At 27.0% G+C, this 25,160-nt stretch overlaps 2 protein-coding genes and 1 long non-coding RNA gene across 6 annotated transcripts in view; 2 read left to right on the plus strand and 1 right to left on the minus strand.

Annotated features, from left to right (window-relative positions):
* The window catches only part of LOC142330084 (uncharacterized), a 249,826-nt gene extending 246,733 nt beyond the window's left edge, over positions 1-3,093 (plus strand). For all 3 annotated transcript variants that reach the window (XM_075375140.1, XM_075375139.1, XM_075375138.1), the window contains exon 6: positions 2,306-3,093. In XM_075375140.1, the coding sequence (XP_075231255.1) occupies positions 2,306-2,742 (437 nt within the window). In that variant the 3' untranslated portion in view covers positions 2,743-3,093. The remainder of the gene's footprint in view (positions 1-2,305) is intronic.
* LOC142330087 (uncharacterized) overlaps positions 1-4,695 on the minus strand; it is a 166,510-nt gene extending 161,815 nt beyond the window's left edge. For both annotated transcript variants that reach the window (XR_012757676.1, XR_012757677.1), the window contains exon 1: positions 4,558-4,695. This is a non-coding gene — a long non-coding RNA (uncharacterized LOC142330087). The remainder of the gene's footprint in view (positions 1-4,557) is intronic.
* Positions 4,696-4,717: 22 nt separating this feature from the next.
* Positions 4,718-25,160, plus strand: part of LOC142330086 (uncharacterized) — a 387,582-nt gene continuing 367,139 nt past the window's right edge. The window contains exon 1 of the mRNA XM_075375142.1: positions 4,718-4,854. The gene's annotated coding sequence lies outside the window, so the exon portion shown is untranslated. The remainder of the gene's footprint in view (positions 4,855-25,160) is intronic.

Raw genomic sequence — 25,160 nt, forward strand, 5'->3', positions numbered from 1 at the left:
GATCCGGGCCCGGCGCCTTGCGCCTTATCCACAGGCATACGCTCTACTGCAACAAGAAGTTCCTCTGTACCAAACAATGCCACGAGCCCCTCATTTCCCTCCAGCTCTGGCAAATTACCTTCTCCTACAAGGAATAATATAATACAGGGTTTCTGTGACGAAAATGTTATATCACCACAAATATAATAAAAATTATTCACTAAATTTAAACATTTTCGTGGCATTTTGATTTAACAAATTTTTCACTTCAAAACCAGAAATTCTGCACTAATTAGAACACACACAATATGAAACTCAATCACAGCAACAGTAATAAAGTTTATAACCTTCTAACAGGTGGAGAACGTTGGTTCTCCACCTGTTAGTAGGTTGTAAACTGTTAGTAGGACAAAACACAACTGTTTTGTCATTTAAGAGGTGTGTCAACTCCAAAAACAAACTTACTCCCAAACTAAAAATGTAGATTGGGTAAAAAATGCATGTCATTGTATCTCCAAAACAAGAGGTAATCGGTCATTTTTATGGTAATTTTTTTATTTAACAGATGGAAATACATAAGAATAAGCTATTTTTGAGCACGAAACATTTTCACTGTTGGGCAGTGTAATTATTAACTTCTGATTGTAAAAAAGATTTTTAAAATATATAATAATTCAATAGCAATAAAAAAATATAAAAAATATCAGATGTTATTAATGAAATAAAATTTTATGTACTTTTCATTTTGAAAAAAGTGTGTATATGCAATTTAGTAGGTGTGCAAGAAAGTCATGTGGTGCCCACATTAGATTTTTTAAATGCAGTCCTATACAAAAAAAAAAAAAAAATTAATTTCAAGGTCAGATAATATAGTGTTTCCATATTGTAAAATGAGAAAGAATTCCACGAGAACTTCCAAAAAGTTCATACAGCAATTATACTATTGCTATATGATGGTGGTACCACGACTGTTGGAACCAAATCAGTTGATCCCCAAATTCCTTAAGCATTGATTGTAAGTCACGGATCACTATCACATACCAATTGGAATAAAACCATCATGGTTTTAGAAGAAGTACAGTCATATGATTCTGAGATTTCAAACTGCATACTGTATTTTTTTGGGGGGGGGGCTATCTCAGTATTTCAAAGACAGAGTGTTTAAAACTTAACTGATCTCAAAAACCAAAGTTGCTATCTGTCAAGCAATTGTACCAGTATGACAAAAATAATTCATTAAGTCATGAGAAACACCGACACAAAATTAGAATGTAAACAAAGATGTGAAACATTTGGATAATTTAAAACAAAGCCTTCATAAATTGTAATCTGATTAATACATAGTCACAAGTCAGATTAAGATTGTATTGATAGCATTAAGCAAACTAAAATATTTTTATTTAATTTTCACATCCATTAATACATCAATTAATGGAAAATAAAAATTGTTCAATTAAATTCAAGTGATGCTTCCGATAGTAAAATGTATTATTTATCAAAGTTTATGTGTGTAAACACAGATGTGCTGTAAGTAGTTTTACCTGAGATGTCTGAAATAGTGATGGCAATGCTAATAGTACAGTGAGGGGATAGTGTACTATGACAGGATATAATAAGTAGTGAGAAGCCTATCATCGCCTGTGTATCAATCCATCCCTATCCTGCACATCAACTGAACGTTTTAAGCTTTGATAAGTAATAAAATCTGTAACCAATAGAAGATGAAATATTCACTTTCACCTGTACTTGGTAAGGCAAATAACAAAAAATAAAGTTAACCGTTACATTTTTCATTAGTAGGCCTCACTTGAAAGCCAACTCATGAATAATGTAAAAAAAATAGATGAGATAATTATGACTCGATTTTAAACATCTGGAATAACACCTTCACTAGATCTTTTCAACTGTAACACCATTCATTCATTTAAGGAAATGCAGATAGGCCATCTGCATTATAATTGTGAAAACATCTTTTGTTATTATGTTTCCAGTCGATCAGAAAATATAATGTAATTAACTTAATACCCAAAAAATTGTGTAAATCTCTTTGTCATACTGATCTATGAACAAAGGAGGTTCATATAGCATGATTTACAGATCAGTAAAATGGTTTATGTATTTTGATACAAATAGGAATCATCTTTGTTAAAAATATATGTTTTTTGAATATATCTAAAAATAAGCCAAGAAGAAATAATAAAAAAATAAACAAATGTTAAACAAAAATACATACTGATACTTATGTTATGAATTAAACATATTAATTTCTATAAAAGGTTTTTTTATTTAAAAAAATTCAATATAATATACACTTTTTATGTTTAAGCATCAGCGGAAGCAGAGAATAAAGAAGTCGACACAACCGATTCAACAGGTGAAAGTGAATCAAATGATGATGATGATGAAGAAGAAGTTGAAGAAGTAGAAGAGGAAGAAGAAGCAAGTGAAGAAAGCGAGTCGAGTGAAGGCACTAGTGAATCTATTGAAGATGAAGAAGAAAAACCACCGAGCGATTCAGATGCAACAACAGCAAGTTATTCAAGTTTGGAAGATGAAGAAGCAGATACAAATACAATAAATACAAACAACTGTTATATTCAAATGCAGCAACAGGCGCAATTGCAACAGAAACAAAATGATAATGAATATAATCCAGAAAATGGTAATAAAGAAATAAATTCTGATTCAGAATCGCCAACAGAACCAGTAAGTCAAATGTTAATAACGGCAAAACTAAGATCATTAGTTTTACCAAATAAATAGAATAATAGTTAGCACCTTTGAAAAAACTTACGGTATTAAAATAATTCTATCAACACCTAAACAATACCGGCAATAATAATAGAAAAAAAAACACATTTAAAACAGAAAAAAAGAATTACATGTCAAATATTCAAGTTGTGTAGTGGATGTTAAGATTAAAATATACTAATGCCTATATAAAATGATACTAATATGTATATTTAGATAAGATTATAATAAATAATTGTATTTTGGTGTTTTAAATTATAACCTATAAAAATCCAAAGATAATATGATTGTTTTAAAATGTAATTTTTTTGTTAGTCATACAAGATTATTTTTTAAATCTTATTTTCATAATTTAGTAAACTTTCATGGAATTTAACAAAAACACTCCTCTAATTTACTTATTTCATAGTAATGAATAAAGATTACTTTAATCTTAAAGCCGGGGATAAAAAACAAAAATAAATATACATATAGTGTAATAAACGATATTACAGTAGAATTAATAAAAATGTATCACAGAAAACATTTTTCTTAATAATTATTTGGGATAGCCTGATGAATGTTCTAAGTTTCAAAGAATTTTATTTAAGAAACCATTAAAATGTGCTTACACAAATGTATTCTAAATTTTTATATTTACAAAATTAAATACTCTAAAAAACTGGTACACTTTTAATATAATGAATGTCACTGACATTGCATTTTATCTGATTTGTGAGATTAATTAATTATATAAAAATGTATATTGTGTTTGAATGTAGATATATAATTTTAAAAAACTATGAAATGTTAAACATAAAAACAAAATAATTACAAGGTCAACAGAATAGCTCCTTCCCTAACTTGGAGAAAACACACTAAAAATTGCAGTCAACAAAATTAAAATAAATTGAAAATGTAAATTTAAATATAAAACAATTTACTTCCTCATTATTTCTTCAACAAATAATTTTTATTTAAAAAAAATTAAAAAGAAGTAAATGATCCATAATAAAACTGAACTTTTTCATCTTCTATCAAAATTGCTGTGACCATTACATAAAGAAGAAATGCTTATTCTGGCAAAACTAATACAAGAAATTTTTAATCATGAGATCACCAGTATCTACATGTACTGTAGATGAATAAAAAACTTTACAGATATCTACAGAATAAAAAGCCCTGCAATTTGGTTGAGATGCCCATCATTTAAAGTCAGGCTTTTCAATCATTAAAAATAAATAAAATTAAACGCAATGAATCATTAAACTGATAAAAGTGTAATAGTTCCTTAAATTAAAACCATTTAATTAAATAAAAATACTATTTTAATGGTTTCTAAATAATATACATAAATTTTACATTACAAGGCTGGATTAAGTACTGATTTAGTGCCTAAGAATAGATTTTTGTACACTTTTTTCAATTTTAATACTAATAGGATAGAAATGTAAGAACAGTTTAATATTCTATACTATTTGGCAAGTTACTCATAAATATATTTTACTAGATATCTTCTTTCCATTCTTTTTTTCGTGTATGTATTAATAATAATTATTAGCTTCTTTAAGATGTACCATTTAACTTATAAACGTACTGGTGTACTAAAACGCTAATCTTATACTGGAAATAATAGTTTCTCTTGATAACTGAAACGATATAGGCCTATATCATTTTAAAATGATTACAAGACCTTTTTATATGAAGCTGTATTTAAATTTTTAGAAGTATTAAGTTCTACGAAAATCTGAAGGTGTAAACATTCTTACTTTCTTTACCATTCAGCGAAATGATGCAATTTAATAAAAAAATAAATCTATTCATAAACACAGCAAAACAATACTTTACCTTCTAACTAAACGTAGGCAATTAAGACGTCTACATTTTCTAAAGTCAGCTCATTAACGCAGATTCCAGCCGCTTACTGAGAAATTGTTAAACCTTTCCGCGGACATCCTATCGTTTTACATACGATGGTTATTCACAACACCAACGGTAACATAACTACCAATTTTTGTCCTTTGCCATCTCAATCAGACGTTTTCGTCAGCTGATGCAAAGTGAATACACATAGCACAAATAAGATTGCGCCGATGACATTGGCGCACTCGTCCGGTTGGACAGTTTAGGATACGATTAATTAAGGTAAGACTAATTCATTTTCTCTGTAATTTTTCATCTAAATTTAACCTAAACCTGTACAATTAGATTACCATTAATAAACTTCTAGTTTGTTATAAGTTAACTATATTGTAACCCGGAATTTCAAAATTACTTGCGAAATTATAAATAATCAGAATAATAGGTAATAATTAATCCCTGAAATATTTTTATATCCCTCTTAAATGCATGCATTGTAACTCCCAAGAGCATAATAAATAAATAAGCTAAATTTTACCTGATTTCAAATTTCACGTGTGAAGTCGTTTGTTTGGTGTTCGTTAAGAACAACTTTTTGTTACGTTAACTTACTTAGTTTTTATTAATAAAAGTAAGTTAGTAATTTTAGACATAGTTTACAATAGTAGGTTTTATATGACATTAAAATTGACTACTTAAATGTAATAATTTAAAATTTTAATTACAGCTTCAATTTTTTATCTCCATTGCATAAAGTATTTCTTTTATTTTTTGAATGAAGTAACAAATGATATCAATCTCTCATCTGATTTTTTTGAGATCAGAGTAAGTTAGTTGATGCTAATTGCATTTGTTTATACAAAGTAAACAAAACTGTTCGCATTAAACTTTATAATTATAATTTGTAAATAAAACAATTAAAATTCAGCTTACACCTGTAAATTAGTCAGAATAACTTGTAATAATATTACACAAGTTATTGTGTTAAAATTATTAGATAACATATCCACCAGAATTATTGATTGTAATATTAATAATTTGTACCTAAAATGATTCTTAATTATAAGTAAACATTATTTACTAATTTTGAGTGTAGGAATCAGTAATGTAAAAACAAGGGATGAAGCTATGTATTGTGTAATATTAACTGTACAATTTTTTTAAAATTCAGTTCATTGGTCTTATAGTATAATTTGGTAAAAAGATCTATTTCTATTTTACTAATCTAGGGTTGGTTTAATAATAATTAGTAAAACTAATTTTTAAAATAGTGGTAATTTTTCATTTTAGTTTATTACCGGTATAATTGTAGTTTTAATACAAATTGATTATTTTATATCAGATAGTGTTTCATTTTTGTAATTCTTATGTTTTGAATAACAATTATGACTGACATGCTTTCAGTTGAACATAGTTTAGCTATTCTGTACAATGTGCAGGTATTAAAAAAATTTCCTGTAATGTTGTTTGCATACATCAAAATAATACAATTTATTTACTTACCCTGGAATGAATATACTTATTAGAAATTAATAAGTATCTATAAATAATATCCATTTATAGAATGGATATTATTCAAAAAATCAAACGGTCTTATTTGTAATTAGCCTATAAAATCCATGCAATATACATATAACTTTTTTTCCTTTAATGTATGGTATTCATAAAAAGTAATATTTTGGGTCCAATGTAAAAAAAAAATCAACTTACATAATTAATTACATGTACCCTTTAATGTAACTTAATTTATTTTAGAATAATAATTTTGTAATTAATTAGTTTATTGTTTGAAATTAGCATTAAAATACCTTCTACCTATTAAAGTACCTACCTTATTGTTGTCATGTTACTGTTGCAATATCTTAAATTGATTGTTGTTTGTGTTATGAAATACTATTCTAAAAACTGTACTGTGTAAATGTTTAGTTGATTGTGATGAATACGATATTAAATCAATGGTAAAGATCGATCGATTTATAAATAAATCAAAATGCATTAAAAATATGTGATAAGTTTGGCAGGGTGATGATATTCAGTTAAAATGCTTAATGTGTTTACGAATCATTTCTGAAGTGATTTTTCATGTGGTGCAAAAATAAGGATTAAATTATTACAGTCTTCAGTTATTTAAAAGTATTTTTGATACAACAGTATTTTACTTTTATGGACATTAAAAAAAAAAGTCTTTCTTGTACATAGAGAAATTATTGTAATTATGTGCAGATTTAATTTATAGAGGTTAAATTTTTTATTTGTGGAGTTTTCTTGGATCAAAAAAGTAGTAGTTTCTTGCTTAAGTAGACAAATACTTCCCTAATTTATCTGTAGATATTTGTTGCCCTTCAAAGCAAAACCAAATGATTTATTTATTTTAGGATTTGGATATAAAATCAAAGGATTGTACTTTTATTCTTTTCAATCCAAAATAGTTTCATGAAAACATAATGTTTCATATTTGAAGTACAAATTTTAAATTTTACATTAATAAAAACATTTACTATTCTAGTACCGATTTGTTTTCAATTAATAGACATATTTCATTTTAGTATTGAGCATTTTTGATGTTATATTTAAATTATGGCCTCCAAGAGGATGTGTGATTTAAATAGTGGTTAATATTTTTTAAGGATACAAGGTAAGTATATTTATAAATTTAAAACTGTTATAAGTTTGGAACAGATGTAAACAAATTCTTTCTCATTTGTTGGTGATTACTTGAGCTCATTTAAAATGTTTACTTCATTATAACCTATTACTATTAAATTTTACATATATCATTAAAATATTTTATAATATTAAATAACATATGTTAAATTGTTTATTTATAAATTGGTTATTTTTATTTTTCTTATACTGATGTCATCTAGTGGTAATGAAGGGAGGGTGAGGATACATATAGAAGCATGATACGAATAGTTTTACTAACTGTACCTGTTCTGAAATAGGTTTGATAAACAATAAATTTTATACTTTCACTTAAGTTCCAAACATAGGTGAAAGTATATTAAAATTTTTTACCCTTCAAATGATAAATGAAAGAAGTTAAGAAGAACATCTGTGTCAGTATATATCATTTGTTATTACTGCATTATATTTATTAAGTTTTAAATATAATTTTGCTGTCTATTTCCCTAAGTTGCTTATCCATCAGGGAAATAAAATATATGAAATTAAATGCAAAAAACTTTTTAATAAACTTAAAAATCCTTCTATGTAAAAAACACTCATCAAACACAACTTCAGTGAAGTATATAAGTTACTTGTAATATCTGTTTGTCTTTTATATTAGTCAAATATAAATATTATTCTTATTTTGAAGGACATATAAGTTTTAAAGAATATAAAAAACAAATATACATAATATGCAATTTATGAAATATATCTAATAACAACTCATCCATATATGGACATTATTGTAGATATTAGTGTGAAGATCTTATGTGATGAATAAAGAATAAAAACAAAATATGTTAAAATTTTAAAGGCATCAGATAAAACTAAACATGCTCCACTAAAAATGTATGTTTTTGATGATTTACATATTTAAATCCTTCTTTCACTCAATTATAACATAAATTGTAAATGACAAGAAAGTTAATGACTAGAAGGGATGTTTTATGTACATCATTATTCACAGAGTTCGGTCAATGGGAGAGGCAGGTTCAGAGTGGGTTTACTCACAGTTAAGGGATTTTTTTAATATTCTATGCTTCACAAATGTGCCGTGTTCACTTAATAGATGATTATTACATTATGTGAACAGTTATATCACGTGATCTGTAGAATCTCTTCCGATGAATCACTATCTTGTAGAACTTATCTTTTAAAAGTTGATTTATTATCGATTATAAATTTGCTGGAAGAAAGTTTTGTTCATTATAGAAAGAAATTGTATACAACAGATTTATTAGGTTTAGTTTATTAGATGTATGTTAACGAATAACATACTATTTTTTAATTGTGATAAAAAACTGAGTAGCAATAAAATTAGAAAGTAGAAACTTAAACGATTAAGGGGTGCTTATGATCGGTAGGGTAAGAAAATAATAGGTTGTTAAGACTGAATAGCTATGAATAAAAAAAAAGACAACAGTGATAGACCATACAGATATAAATAAAATATTTAAGTTAAAGGATAAATTAAAAAATAGATTTATCCCTTTTTGTTTGTTTGGATTTTTAATAAATATGAGAAGTCCTTGAAAGGAAGTTTCAGTTCATTAAAAAATCCATGTAATTTCTGGGATTTGAACCCTGGATCTTTGATTTTTGCAATCTGTATCACTACTTAGTGAATTAAGTATGTCTGAAAAAATTTTCTTGATGTCTTTCATCTGGAAAATGTTTCATCATTAAATCAAGCTGCAATAAATTTGAAGTCAAAAATTGATTGTTTTGTTTCTGTGATGTGAATACTGGAAGATTTAGAAAATTTAAATGTGTAAGATTACCCCTTTTTCTTGCTCTCCTTAAAGTTTGTTATTTTTTTTAATTTTTTTATTGATTTTGGTTTTTCTTAGTTATAGTTGATTTCTATCTTCTCTTTTTTATACAGAACTGTTTCTAGATTTCAAGCCACCAAATGGTAAATTTATGGAATTACAAGCTGGCAGCTTGTAATTCCATAAAATTAAGATCACCTTTGTGGACATTAAAATCCTTTCCCTTCGAGGATTATAATCTATATATAAAGTTTAAAAAAACCTTTTGTGTAGATTTTAATATTCTGTTATCATTGTTCTCAGATTAATATAATATTCTCACTCAGACTTGGAGTGTGTGTATTCATTGGATATTAAATTTCTTGTATAAAACTCTTCACTTTCCCAAAAATCTCATTTGTTTTACTTGTATACAATTATCGGTACTTACGTATTAACGCCGCTGCAGCTACAGCTTTATTTAAAAACAAAGTAGTCGATCGGATTTCGGTGGAAAATGAACAGTCTCTTTATTAATTATAATAAATGGTTATTTATATTTATTTATTTTATAAATATAATTTAACAAAACTTAACCTACACTCGCTAACCTTGACTAATTAACACCGTAATTTTTTGAGTATTTATTTATTTAATTCAGTAATTATTGCAATTATTTATTATTTAAATAATCAAAACACTCCTGTTAATTAGTCAAGGTTAGCGAGTGTAGGTTAAGTTTGGTTAAATTATATTTATAAAATAAATAAATATAAATAACCATTTATTAAAATTAATAAAGAGACTGTTTTGAATCTATGTTAAACTCTATATCGGCCCATTTTCCACCGAAATCCGATTGACTACTTTGTTTTTAAATAAAGCTGTAACTGCGGTGGGGTTAATACGTAAGTACCTAATTATCTTGTTTTTTAGTGGTAATCCATGATGCCAAAGAGAACTGTGCTGATGTAATCTTGTAGTTTTAGTTTCCTTGTTTATTCTATTCATTGTACACCATATTGTTTGTAATTTATCTGCCTTCTTCTATATATATATATTTTTTTTACTCTTCTGAGTGGTAACTGAGGTGTATTTTGATATTTTATCTAACAAAAAAACCAATTTATTTCTTCTAACTCTTGTACAGTCTACTTATCATCGGAAAAACATATTTTAAGACACTTATTACTGCCAATTTCAATTCCAGGATCCACCTTATATCTCCATTTTCTTAATATGTTATCTAAACGGGTATTAAATGAATTTTTTAAATGTACTCTTTTTTCAATGATCTGTTTAATTGCAATGATATCTGAGCGAGCGTGGCCTTTCTGAAATTACTTTGTTCTTCTATTATTAAAGCTACTGCTACTGCTTTTAAGCAGCTGTTAAGCACAATCATAATTGATTTCTTGAGGATGTAAATGGTTAGAGAATATGGGCATGGGGATTCAGTGTTTGGTGAGTTGTGGCATATCATAAACATAATTCTTATTTTATTTATTATTAGTCATTAGAAAAGTAGCTTATGAAATGAAAAGTAGATTTAGACCATTCTAAAACAGTTTTAATGATTGTTTTTTAGTAATAAATTTTTTTTTCTAAATTTTACATCACAAAACAAGTTTTATTGTATTTTAGTAAAAAAAAAAAATTGGAATTTTCTATTTATGTATTTAGTCATTTTAATTTAAAAATATAAATTGAAGATTGTAATAATGAAAAAAGTATAGCGATTTGAAATATTATAGTAAATTCAAAATATCGTGAGAACACATGTATTATTTTTACTGGATGCTTAGAAAATAATTGGTAGTCAGAGTTCAAAATGAGTGCTGCCATTTTTCATTAATCCTGATTTCATACAGTAGTCATAATTTTAGTTATAAGTGATAGTCATAATTTTATACTTTCACTTACGGTTAATCTTCTGAGCATTCAGCATCGGTTAATTTGAAGAGCTCTCATGTTATTTAGTTATTTTTATAATATTATTGATTATTGGTTCCTGGGATGGAGGCCTATATTAATTGTTTTTGACAAGACTGAATAGATAAAAATTGTAGTGTAGATTAATGTATAAATGTTAGTTTTTAATAAGTAATGTAATTTATTACTTAATAATAGTGTTAATATTATTTATTAATCATAGTTGTAATAATAATAAAATGACCCACATGAAAATCAAATATAAATAATTTATGTAAATGTTTTCTTTTATAACTAATTAGTATTGAGTAGTGTAAGGTTTACAAACTTAAAAGAAGTATTGTATTTTTTAATTATGTTGATGGTGTTAATTATTATATTTATTGCAGTTAAAAGAACTTACATTGTTTTATCTACATTTGTGTTAAATTATAATTTTAGAATTGGAATGAAACCGTAATTAATTATCATTTTAAATTATGAAAATTTTAATTTTATATATTTAAATTTTGATTTGATTAGTCTAAAAAATATGGGTAAAATATAAAATAATTGATTTAATAAATATTTAATTATCATTTAATATTATTTTAGCCACAGCAAATACATAGTAACTGTGAGTGTTCAATAGAGCTGTTAATTTAAAAAAAATTGAATAAAATAGTTAAATCACTGTGTTAATTAAAATACAAATTTTAATAGTATTTTATTTTTCACTTTATCAATAAATTCTTTTGTTTTAGCAGTATTTTGTGTAAAATTAAGAAAGAAATTCTATTTTGTTTTGAGAAATTTATATATTTTATACTATCATAACCAAAAACATGTTTGAATATCAGTATTACATCAAATTAATTAAAGTAGGACGTCATTACGATACAAGGGATCTTTGCTAAGTCCATGCAAAAATAAAAAATACATTTTTTCGGAAAATCTTTTTAAAATTTCTGAACATAATCCTTTTTATGTCTGTAGACTTTGCCCAACGATGCTCAAGTGTTTCTATCCTATCTTTATAGTATGATTTATCTTAGTCTTCAAAATAACCAGATATTACGCCAATTACTTCATCATTTTGCACAAATATTTCCAGCAAGCCATTTCATTTATGAACATCAGGTAATAGTATGAAAGTACTAAAACTTACAAGTAAGGGGTCGGTGAAGAATTTTGTAGTACAGTCAAACAACTTTGCTGGCACAATTGCAGAAGATTGAGCTGGTGTATAGAATCTGTGAAGGAAAATCCGTTTTTCTTTATTTTCCTGTTTTTCCCTTATTTTCTCATTTAGATGATTTAACAAAGATGTATAATATTGCCTGGTTATTATTCTATCTTCATCCAGTGTCAATGAAGATTATGTCTCGAGTACTCCAAAAGACAGTAACCGCACCTTTCATGTTTTAGTTCAGTTTTTACTTTCTTGGGAGTGAATTCCTGATTACAACCCACTGTTTTGACTGCTCCTTGGTTTCTCAGGTCAATAGCGATATATGAGTTTTTCAGTTGTTATGAAAGTGCAAAAATTCCTTTGGATTACATTAAAACATCCTAACTTTGCATAAAAATGTTTTCATCACTTTTGATTGATTGAGTAAACATGGTACCCATCTTGGGGATAATTTTTGCGTCTGTAAATATTCATGTAAAATATAATGTATCCATTTGTTTGAGACGTCTATTGTCCAGCTGTTTCATCTGTTTTCAATCTTCTACTCTCCATCATTGTGGGTTTTTTTCAATATTCTTTGCAGTTATAACCTTAGCAGGCCATCTGGAACATTAAGTGTCATTTGTGCTCATATACTGCTTTGAAAATACACTAACTGCTTGAAAATGGTTCTGATTAATAGATGAAATTACCATAGTATTTATTCACCTTAGCTTTAGTTTTTCTGTATGGTTTTACCTTTCAAAAGTATTTATTGTTTGATCACCACTTGAAATTGTCTTTCACCCACTTTTCACGAATCATTGGCTCAGATAACTCCCAACAACAGAATTATGAATGTATTTGACTGAAATTTGATATATGCTCCTGGTGGAGATGCAGGAAACTAAAAATAACCTTAGTGATGTACTGACCACCATTTTTTGACTTTGCATGGACTTACCAAACATTTCTTGTAAAAGGAAATAAAGTTAAACAGTGGTTATGTTATGTTCATGAGCAGCAGAGACATAGATATGAAAGGCAGTGTGATATGTATACTATTTTGTTTAGGAATTGAACAATTAACATTAATTTGGTTTAAAAACCATATATATCATAAAAACTTTATTTTAATTCCATTATCCAGACTTATCAAATAACATCAATGTGGATCAGTGAAAGTCTAGATCTTAAACCAGCAGTGGTAGTCTGGCTAAACAGTTATATTTTCTCATTCCATGCAATTCTGGGGATGGATGAAGTTGTTCCTATAGAAATTCTGAGTGTGTTATCAGGTCCTTTTATTCCTGGTAGAAAATAAAGTTTTGTTGCAGCAGTCATTTAAGCTGATTTAATCAAAATTGTTGATCAGCAAAAAGCTGCTCCTATTTAAGTGAAAATGCTCCAACCACCATCTGTGGGATGGCAATCGCTGCTCAGAGGGGTATGTCTTTCTCTGGTAGGATTGTTTGCCTTATATTGCAGTTCTTCTCAAGAACTGCAATAATTCTCAGTTCTTCTTTTCTGGTTAGATCATGCTTTTTCATCACCAACCTCTTTTCTTTAATATTAAGCTCTTCACACCATTCATTTGCTATCAGTAAAAAGATGAGGTGATAAAAAACATGAAGAATTTTTTGTTACAGTTTTTGTAATTAAGTGTTACAGAAACTTCAGTTATGCATTTTTCAGTTCAAGTTACTAATTTACTTTTATCTTTTTTTTTTAATTTTCAGCTATCTCCTTTTTATTTTTTACTTTTTTTTAAATTTGAAATACTATCTGCTTTTAAAAGTGGATTTTAAAATACATTGACTTCTCAGGTTTATGATAATTTTTTATTTTATCATTACATTATTTAAATGATTAGTTAAATAAGAGTCTGGTAATTTTTTAAATTTGAGATGCTAGAATGCACACGTCTTGTTTGCCAAAGATAATATTTGTTACATTTGAGTTTTTATAATTTATAGCCTAAACACAAGACTGTTACCATGCCACTGTGTGAAAAAATCATGTTATGTGAGTGAAAACAACTAATTTCTTAATTTAATTGAAGTTAGGAATAGAACCTTTTAAGAATACCAGTACCACATAGTCAGTGGTCAAATAAACTATAAATTTTTCAAAATAATTGCTTCTTAATGTAATTTATTTAGTCAGCAAATTTGCCATTATTAATTCTATATTGGCTAGAAAAAAGATAAGATTTTGTCACATAATTTTAAGTGATAAGGTGATTTACATAACTTACTATGGTTATTACTGGTAAATTATATCCTCTTGAACAAATCATCATGTATCGATGAGGTACCAGCGTGCCATTCCAGAATCTGTTGAAGGTAAATAATTTGTTAATATGTGTCCCCTGTTACTACACTACATATGACTTTATTAAAAGAATTGTGACTGAAGATCAGGGTAAAAAGTGTGTATATTTCATTAGAGGAAGAATAAAAAAGTGTTTCCATTTTTTTATGCAGTTTTAGAAATACTGTCTATTAATGGAAATATTCCATTTGTTGTTAATAAATGATATTATGTAATTATTGCAAAATAAAAACAGTTTTAAGAATTTATGTTGATGGACAGTAGAAATTAACCTTTTTTTCTTTCTTGTGCTTACAAAAAATGTCAAACTCTTTCAATTATATTCTGAGATTTGTTTTTGTAGAAGCAAAAGTATCACTTAATTATATTACTGGGGCTTATCTCTGGTTCAAAGGGGAGAAGTCATAAGAGGGCGGCATCCTTCACCAATTTTATTATCACCTTCCATATTCCTAGTACAATACGTAACAACTTCCTTACAGAAGGATTACTTGAACATTTTCAGGGCACGGTTTCTCAGGTTTGTCATCTATTATAATTTTACTTGCATGCATAATCGGTGTACTTATTTTCCTAATCTTTGACAATTCATCAGGAGATGAGGAATTTTTATTGAAGATTGGGACAACACATTATTTATAAACAATTTTATTTTAACCTGTTTAAATTTCCCTATAAATATAAAATAGCCATTTCTGATCATATACTGGGTTCTAGGAATGGAATAATCTCATTCATCCCTGCAATTTTGTTGGGTGTGGAAGTATCTGATTGAATTATATCCTATCCTATCATCCAGATCTCCCCGAATGTATTTATTGCCTAAATATCCTGTTTCATAGTAAGTTTACAGTAACATAAATTAAATATCACAAAACTGATGCAATTTTATATTAAATATGTTATTAAATTCTTTCTAATTATTATGTTATTTGATTATTATTAATATTTAATTAGGGTTTTCATAATGTTTTATTTCATATTATGCTTTATTTATTGGTTTCATGTATTTTCTTATTTACATGTGTGAAAATGTTCAGCAAAATTCATCTATTTTTGGACTGTTTATTCTACTGAATGCATCAGTTAACATTAAGTATTTCTTTAGATCTTTACGATAACTACAGTCATTTTTAAATGGAAATTATTTTGTTAAATAATTTTATTATTATGTTATTTTGCTAAATGGGGGTCTAATTTTGTTAGGTATTCTTAATTATTGCTTTACTATTGACATTGTAATCTATGCTTTTATGAACTAATTTTCCTTACACTAATAAATAATAAAATATATCGGAATAATATATTTTAATAATTATTTGGCCTAATAACCTTTTGTAGGTTAGGAATGAGGCAGCTCTATTTTTGGAATTCGTTTCAAAGAATAATAAAATGTACATCGATAAAATATGATATTTTATTACAGATTGCCAAATTATGTGATATTTGTTTGGGAATTACATATTAACACTTTTTAATTGCTCATACACCATGTACAGTGTTTTTAATAATTCATGGTAGAATTAAAATAGTCGTGTTACAAAATTTCACAGTATCTTCCATTATGGTAATATTTTTAAGTGCCAAATATAAAATGTCTAAAATTTATTTTTATTTGAATAATATTTTATAAAAAAAGAAGAAATAAATTTTGAATAGCATTTTATTTTGTGCATAGATATTTTGTATTTATGGGTTAAGAAGTGCAAAAAAAGAGAAAGAATGTATTTTGTTATTAATATAATGCATGTGGCTATAAGTAAAGTTAACAAAAAAAAAAAAAAAAAAAAAAAAAATTTTTATTGTTGGGTAATTGATAAATAATCAATAACATGTGGAATAAAAAAATATAATTTGTAGCTCTTAATTGTGTGCATTCCTTACTGGTATTTTAATAATTTTAAAATACTGTTTAAATGTTCAATACATTCAAAATTATATTGAAATTATTAAATGTATTATTAAATCATTTAATTCTTTATTTATCCATACTTGAACTGAAAATTAAAATATCTTGAATTAAAATGTTTTAGTAACGTTCTTGAAATAATTGGTTGATGACTGTACGTGAGTGTTTTTCAATTACAAATTCATTAATATTGAAAAAATTTCTTTACGCTCGGGTTCAAATTGGATATCCTTAAATATAATAATACAAAATGTAAAAATCAAGAATTAAAAAATTAATTTTCAATTTATAAATAATAATTATCTATAATTATTGAATTAACAAAAACTATACATAGAAAAACAGCATAAAATAGTAAATAAAAAACACTTGTACAGAGTTGTACGATATCTGTAATAGTTGTATGATATCTATCTAAAAAAAAGTCATTCTCTTTATGATCATTGCTAGCAGAAAGCCAAAGATTAACCTAGAATGCTGTTTATTCCACTTAAACCCTCTGCGTAAATCAGTTTGACTTGCTCACGTACATTAAAACTCATCTTAAGGAAGAAAAACTTTCTATCATCACTGAAATATTTTTATTATTAAAAATTATTTTTATCAGAAACAGTCTGTTAAATTTTTTTTTGTATAATATGCAGTTTTAATAAACGGACTTTTTTTTTTAGAAGATGGATTTGTATGTTAGTTTAACTTTTAAGAATTTTTTTGTTAGAGGTGTCCTTAACAACTCTTGTGTTATTAACTTGATGCGTTACTAATCTGGCTTTCACATTACTCTGTACTTGGCAAAAATATTTGCTACTTGGCAAAATTTATTTAATTTCTTATTATAAATATAAATGTTTTGTTTTTTGGTGAAATAAATTTACAGCATTTTATCTAAATTTAAAGTTTTTATATCTTTAGTAGTAAAAAATTCTGTTGCTTATGTTTCTCAGTGATGGTAACCCCTTTTCACTTATAAATAAAAGAAAAAAAAACTTTTTTATACTTTTTATGATGAATGGATTAGGGTGACAAAGGGGAAGAGTTTGATGGTTATAGTTAGTTTTTAACTACATTGAAGATAACGTTTTCTTTCCCTTAGACTGTTCTGTACATGGTAATCTTTCATTCTAATTATTGGCCAAATATTTCAAGTAAGGATAAATCAATTTTTTTGTTTTTTCTTTAAAAATTCTAATAATAATTGTGTCTGTTTATTTATGTGTATTAAAAAGTGTTTTTAGTTTTAAATTAGTTGATAGCATTGATAATATTAATGATAAAATGAATGTTCTTCCTCCCGGTGTATCATAATAATAAAACATATCTGTATCATAGAAATCTATAACAGTTTATTTTTATTTTAACCACCTTATTTTATTCTGTTCTTCATGAACATGTTTTTTTTTAATTACAACCTTCAACATGTTCCTGCATGTATTTAAATGAGGAAAATGAGGTGGATGAAATGATAGGTAAAAAAACTAGTTTTTAAGAACTAATTTAAAAAAAAAATTGGCATTAAAAATCTTAAATGTCATCATTTTGAAAATTATTTTTTTTTCTTTTTGGTGTACTATTTAAATGTCACATACAAAATATATTGGTACCAAATTTGAATTGAATATTTCAGTATGCTATTTAAATGACTTTTTTCTAAGAAAAAAAATACAGCAGAGAAAATGGATTACTTTTTAGATTTATTTCCATTGGACACTTCTACTTCAGTTTGATTTGTAGAATAATTCCCTGAAGTTTGGTATAACTTAACATTCTGTATTTGTGTATTCATATTTATTTATCTGTGGCCCAGAGGTATAGGACACCATGCCACATGTTTTTACAGAGGAGCAGATTAAATTTTTAAAAACGCATTATTTCTTATTACTTTCCTGTCTACATAACATTACAGCAGAGCTATAGCTCTAGAAGAGAAAGTACTATAATTTGTCCAATATGAGCAAATGCGGTTTTCACCGGATCTTGACGTTTTCATACCTAAGGAACCCAAAAAACCAGATGGTAATTTTCCAGATGTTAATGTTGTTATGTACATGTGTGTTCGGTATTGGCCTTCTAAATCACCTTGTATTTCCAGAACTACTGGATCAACTTTGACTAAAGTTGGCCAGATTATTTCTGTATATGAGGCGTTGATGCCATTAAATTTTCAATTTAAATGGTCAGTGGGATGAGGCAGTAAAACAAGATACCCTCAGTATCTCGAGATTTTGCCTAATTAAGATCATATTTTTCTTAGGCACATTTGTTAAAAATTAAAAGTAGCTGTATTTGCAAAATCGCATATCCACTCTAAATAAAGTAGTGTCTGCTATGTTGTGAATAAATAGTAAATCAAGCGAAATCTATAAATAAAAGTTAAACCAACTCGCACAAAAAAAAAAAGTCGTATAAAAATAACATCTCCAAAATAATATTAAAATCGTTTTTCACAGGTGAGCGGAGAATTAAATAAAAGTATAATATTTAAAGTATAAAAAATAACTGTCTAGTTGGGTCTCGATCTCGATTACCCGGTACCTTGTGCGTTAAGCCTCACAGCCACATGTCTGCCGACCATACAAGTGAAATTTGATCTAGGTAAGTTGTGAAATTGTATTAGTTTAGTTAGTGCGGACCGTCCCGGCTAGTACCACCATACCTGAGCGAATTAAATACGGTGTACGCGCATGCTTTATTTAGAATCATTGAATTAAATAAACAAAAAAAAAATTATATTTAAATAAAATGATAAATATTTTAAATTAAGTTGTCTGTGTGTGCGTGCACATAAGCTGTGCATCCGAAACAATCCACAGCTGTAGCTATTTTTTTAATGTGTATGTTTTCTACCATAATTTTTTTTATTGAATAAACTTTATTTTGATCTTCATTAAAATATGCTAATAAAATTTAATGTATTTTCCAATTATTTAATTAAAAAATGGACGTAATGTTTTTTACCTCTAAATGAGCTTTAATTTAACAAATTTTTCCAACATTATGTTCACAATCATTGAAAGAAAAATGACATCTTATGGAAATTATTAATTTTATTCGATAAAATAAAACACAGATTATAAGTGGAAATAGCAATAAAATATTAATTTACCTAAAATATACAGTGATGAGCTATAAAAAGAGAGCATAATTTGATAATTAGCTTAATAAAAAACACTATTTTAAGACATCAAAATACTTATTAATCTATACTCTTTACTATTATATAAAGAGGAAGAGGGTTTTTGTTTGCTCAGGATAAACAGAAAAACTACTCTATCAATCGCAACCAAATTTTTACCCATGTTAAATGTCTGTATGACCTCATTTCATTAGTGGAACTGAAATCCGGGCGAAATTCTTTGCTAGCCTTAACTCGATAACAAAGCGTTTCCTGTTTCCAGATCTAGAATCAGTTCCCAAATTATTTCCCTTTACGTCTGAATCACTTGGTTTCAAGCCACTTTGGTGTCAAGCTTATTTAATGATAAAGAAGTGTCAGTCCTGGGTTCAGTTCTGGACTAGAGCCTCTCTCTTTTTCTATTAAGCCCCCAGAACCACCATAAGGTATTACTGCAGAGGACAAATGAGGATGTAATGTATGAATGTAAAGTGTAGTCATGTACAGTCTCAGGTTGACCATTCCTGAGATGTGTGTTTAATTAAAACCCAACCACCAAAGAACAATCCACGATCTAGTATTCAAATCCATATAAAAGTAACTGCCTATACAATTACTAGTGTCTGGAAAATTTATAATAATTTAATCTCAATGTAGTTGCTAATTAATCACCATAAGTTGTGGTTCTTTTTTTACTATTATATCATTTTAATACTTCTGTGCTGACTACACCAGAATTTTAATTTTTCTATTCTACTGTTTTCAAAGAAAACTTTCTCTGATGTAGAATTTAAATCTTCAGCCCAAATCTTTTATTTGCAAATATGTAAATTAAAAATTTAAACTATGAGTATTTTAAAATTAATAAATTTCTTGAATATGGTGCTGGTATATTTTAATAAAATAATTAAAAAGTGATATATCCACCTTACCAACAAATAAGTATTAAGTCCTCAAGATCTTTCGGTTTTTCAAACCATCATCAGGAGATAAAATAGAATAATTAAGTAAAAAGTTAAAGTACGTATACAGTCATTACTGTACTGTTAAGTATTTTAACTCCTGGTGATGGTTTGAAAAACCGAAAGATCTCGAGGGCTTGACAATTATTTGCTGATAACATGGATATACCACTTATTAATTACTTTCAATTATTTTATTTTAAAATCAATTAAAAATGTTTTAAGCATATAACATAGCAGCACTATCTGTAATCTGTAATTTGTAGCATTACAGCATGATCTAGTGAAATTTGTACATTGTTATCTAATAGCCTTTCCTAAATAGTTGTAATTTAGTTGACTAATGAGAAATGAGAAATAGTTTTGAAGAGGTTTTCTGTTCTGTAAAATTATGCATAATGTTATGTATTATTCTGGGTACAGAATTATTTTTTTGGGTTTTTTTTTTAATGATAATAATAATAACAAGAAAGACAATATAAAAGGTGGACCAGCAGAGAAATGAAATTTTTTCCATTCTTCATTTTATTGACATGGAATACATGCTTGGAGGTTTTGATGACTAAGTTAGATTGAAAAAAGAGGAATTCTGAAAGAATAAATTTCTTAAAGCTGTTATATAATTATTAACTTCAAAGTAATCTTTAAGGTTTTTGCAAGTAACTAGTTTGCTTCAGTCAGAGAATGTTGAAGGAGTAATCATAATTTTTAGTAAAATTCTTAGGTGTTGTAATTATTTTTTGGTTGCTGGATTGCCAGGAGGTGAAATTACCAAACAAAGAAGGGAAGCAAGACCTCACAAAATAACCATATTTCAAAAATATTTATGTTATTGTAATAAAAGTATGTATAAGATTAGAAATAAAAAATAAAAAAACAGTACCCAGAGGTCAGTGTTTTTAACAAAAAGTGGAAAACCGTAAAAAAAAAGTTGAATATAATTTAACTTTCCAAGGAAAGCGACTATGGCTTATTTTTTGCTATCACTGGATATGCTTTGTTTGCATTCACCATATTGTACCCTCTGATACTGTAAACTGGAGTTACCTGTGAATATCTTGAAGATTGTGAGGCAGTGAATAAAAAAGATTTAATCTTTGCAGAATGCAAAATATTAGAAGATGAAATCTAATTCTCTTTCAGAGGGATGTTTTTGAAGCGATGGAGAATGCAACCCCTTAACTAAGTACAATAGATTTCTCATCGAACAACTAAATGTAAATGTTCTTTGGATGCATATGTGGCCTCAAGAAATTTCCTTCTGAACTCAGTATGTTAAATTATTTATAGAGTATTGGTCTTTATTGGGGGAATCCAAAATGTAGATATGCCAATAATGTGACTATACCAGGCATCTAGTCGTGAAATTAAAAGTCCCAGTTTTTGGAACATCATCTTCCAGTCATTTATTCTGATCGGGACGTCCCAATCTTGGGAAGTATTAAGAACATAGAATCAATATGAAAGGACCAGAACGGCAGTGGGAGAAAAAACCTTTCAGGTTGAGGTAATTAAGACTTAACTTCTTTGAAAATTACTGAAATTCCAAGCTTGATAAAAGAATAGCTTCATAATAGAAGAAAAAAATTAAAGAAAAAATATTGTGGTAAAATAATCATATTATGAATTTTATGAATTCAAAATGATTTCTGGTTGGAATTTCTCCTACTAATATTTCTAAAATGGTATCTAAAATGAAAACATCTTAAATAGGGCAGTGATTTTTTTTTCTTGTGAAAATGATTACGGGTGATAAAACCATACGTAAAAATATATTATTTTACATAACAAAGTTATGGATTTTTTCTTTTAGAAGGCAACATTTTTAAAGTGTGTATGTGGCTACTTACCATTAAAAGACCACATTTCTAAAACTATATAAAATATATAAGTTGCCTGTTCACCTAACTTCATCACCAACATGTGAAGTATTTCTCACACTCGTACTCCTGCTCTGTTCTGAAATTATTTTCCACCCTCGTCACATTTTTAAAAAGAATTGTATATATTGTAGTGCAATGGGGTGTGAAAACTTTTTATTGCAGTCTTGAATTTTATCATAACAGTAATGTTAATTTTTAAAAAAAAGAAAGATTGTTCAAATAAAATGTTTTTTTGAAAATAATTTGGTCATAACTAATAATGGAGAACTAGATTTTGCATTTGGTTTTGGTCTGTGTGGTATTTTTAAATAATTTTAAGTGCTTATTACTGTTTTATAACATTACATTTTAATCTGCTATTAAATATCAGGTGTCCAAAATATGAAGTGTGCAAAAACAGTGTAATATTTTAAGAGAAATTAATTTCACACTTCCATTTTAAAATGTTGAATAAAATAATAATATTAATAGAATGAATCAAATAGAAACAATTACTTACTGTTGTATTTCATAGCACATTTACTGAGAGAGGTAGCCGAGTAGACTTAATCCTTTTTAACTTAATTACTAAATAAAAATGCAATGTATGCATTTAAAAACATTTACAGCAGGTTATCATTTAAGTAACAGTTAACTAAAAAAAAAAACAGTAGGTTTTATTTTTAATAAGAATTTTACCTTAACTGTACCATATATGTATGATTCATTTTTTAAATATGAAATTTATAAATAATGTTGAGTATAATTTTGTTTTACTAAATAACTTCCTAATTTTTTTTGTTTAGATTAGATGCTGTGTTAATATTAGCAGTTTTCTTTATTTGTTTAATATTTAATTGTTTTTGTATATGTAATATTAAAATCACTTGTTAACTACAAAATCACCAAATGCTACTTACATTTAAAATTAAATTGGATGATGACATTGTATGGTGATGTTAGTCAAAAAAATGTCATAGTTCAAAGTTTCTGGTTATGATAAGTATTTTTTGATAAATTTTATTTGTATAAATTTTTTATGTATTATTGAATGTGTGTTATGTAACAAAATAAGTTCAATTTCTAACCTCTGGCTGGGTTTGCTTGTAATGTAAACATCGCTATCCTCCTACCACCCATTCTTCTGCTTGAACCCTTCTACTGCCTTTGGCTATCTGTCTCTCTGTGGTTTTCTTCCCGCATTTCTGTTTCATTCATCTCCCTAGATATACTCTCTTCCTGAATACTTTTCTTTTTCTCATACTATTTCATTCTTGATCCTTTTTACTTTAATTTATACACAAAACGATAAAACACAGTAAAACCTTTAAATTATGCCGACGACGTTTTTATAGCTTTCCATAAACACATAAAAGAAGCTGAAAGATTATTTAAATTGGATTATAATAATTTTTTTAAATGGGTGCAAGACAAAAAACTTCAAACCCAGGACCTACGGCCGAGATGCTACCATTCCACTGTGTAGATCAGCCTTATAACTTATTTTCAGTTAGAAATTTGTTATATTTTATTATTAAAATATTCTAACGCTCTGAAATACATGAAAACTGTTCTGCAATCTGTTTCTGCAATGAAACTTGCAGAAAGATATACATTACAACTAAATAACAATTACAAGACCGATTTTTGTAATAACAGTTAGGTTAATCGGTTAAGAAGTTATTTAATATGTTGCTTATTTAATGAAATGTATAGCCCTGCTTTCTGTTCACCGCAAACAAATATTTAACTGAAATTTAGGAATTTGCTTCACTGAACATGTTTTAAAACAAATTTACATTGAAACAGTTAGGTTCACAGAATCAAAATTTTATTAGCGCTATATCTTTTCAGCATGTTTCTTTCTGCTAATAATTTTTCTTCTCCACAGAAGCATGGATATTATTTAATTTCTTGATAAATGTGTATGTATGTGCGCATGCACACATGTGGGAATGTTTTATTTTACTTTAGCTATGTCCTTAATCAACTAGCAATCGATTCCAAGAAAGACAGATATCTTAATAATTACAAATTGATTAATTCACAATTTTTCTTTCTTTTTTATTTTGTAACCGTCGGTTTAGTTATTAATTCTTCTTTAATGAACTTAATATTTTTGTAACTACCTGATCAATTATATTTTCTTTTTTTATAAATTGAAAATTTTTATAAACATGTTTTTAAATGGATATATTGTAAATTCTGAGCATTGTAATTTTTAAAACTGTCTTGTTGTCAGACTGCAGTCTGACAGAACAACATTTGAAAAAATGAAGTAAAAAAGTTCATGTAATGGCTGTGAGGGTTTCCGTAAACCGAATTTCATTAATTGACTTAAAAGAAGAAAAGAAGTTTTCAACTTGAATCGTATATTTTTTTACGTGTAGTCAATTGCTCTTTATCGAATGGATTATTACTGATAATTCTTTGTTCATTTCATTCAGAAAGTTTCTTGGTAGTCCCTTTGTATGTTCCTTCCAGATAACCTTTTTATCTAGATAATGAAAGATTTACTTCATTAATTATTATTCAAAAATTACATTGTATGCATATAAAATTTACAGGTATTTTTTTATTTATTTGTTTAGATAGTGTCTCTGCATTTCATCTAGAGGTTTTTGGGTTCTGTTCCTGACCAGAGACTATTTATATGCTACAAAATTCATTATCATCGATTATAAGAAATAACTGTAAATGAGCATTAGTATATTATTACCATATTAATGAATAAATGAATCATCATCGCTCAGCATTAGGATTGTTTTAGTGTCATGATATATAATCTAATGTGATATTGATATGCAAAGTGTTTTCATGTGAAAATTTCTGTTAAAAAAGTGATACATATTCCTACATTCCAGAGAAAAAAATAAAAAATAATACTTTCAATTCTTACTTTTTGATAG

Source organism: Lycorma delicatula, chromosome 9 (genome assembly GCF_047948215.1).
Source record: "Lycorma delicatula isolate Av1 chromosome 9, ASM4794821v1, whole genome shotgun sequence".
NCBI classification, from domain to species: Eukaryota; Metazoa; Arthropoda; class Insecta; order Hemiptera; family Fulgoridae; genus Lycorma; species Lycorma delicatula.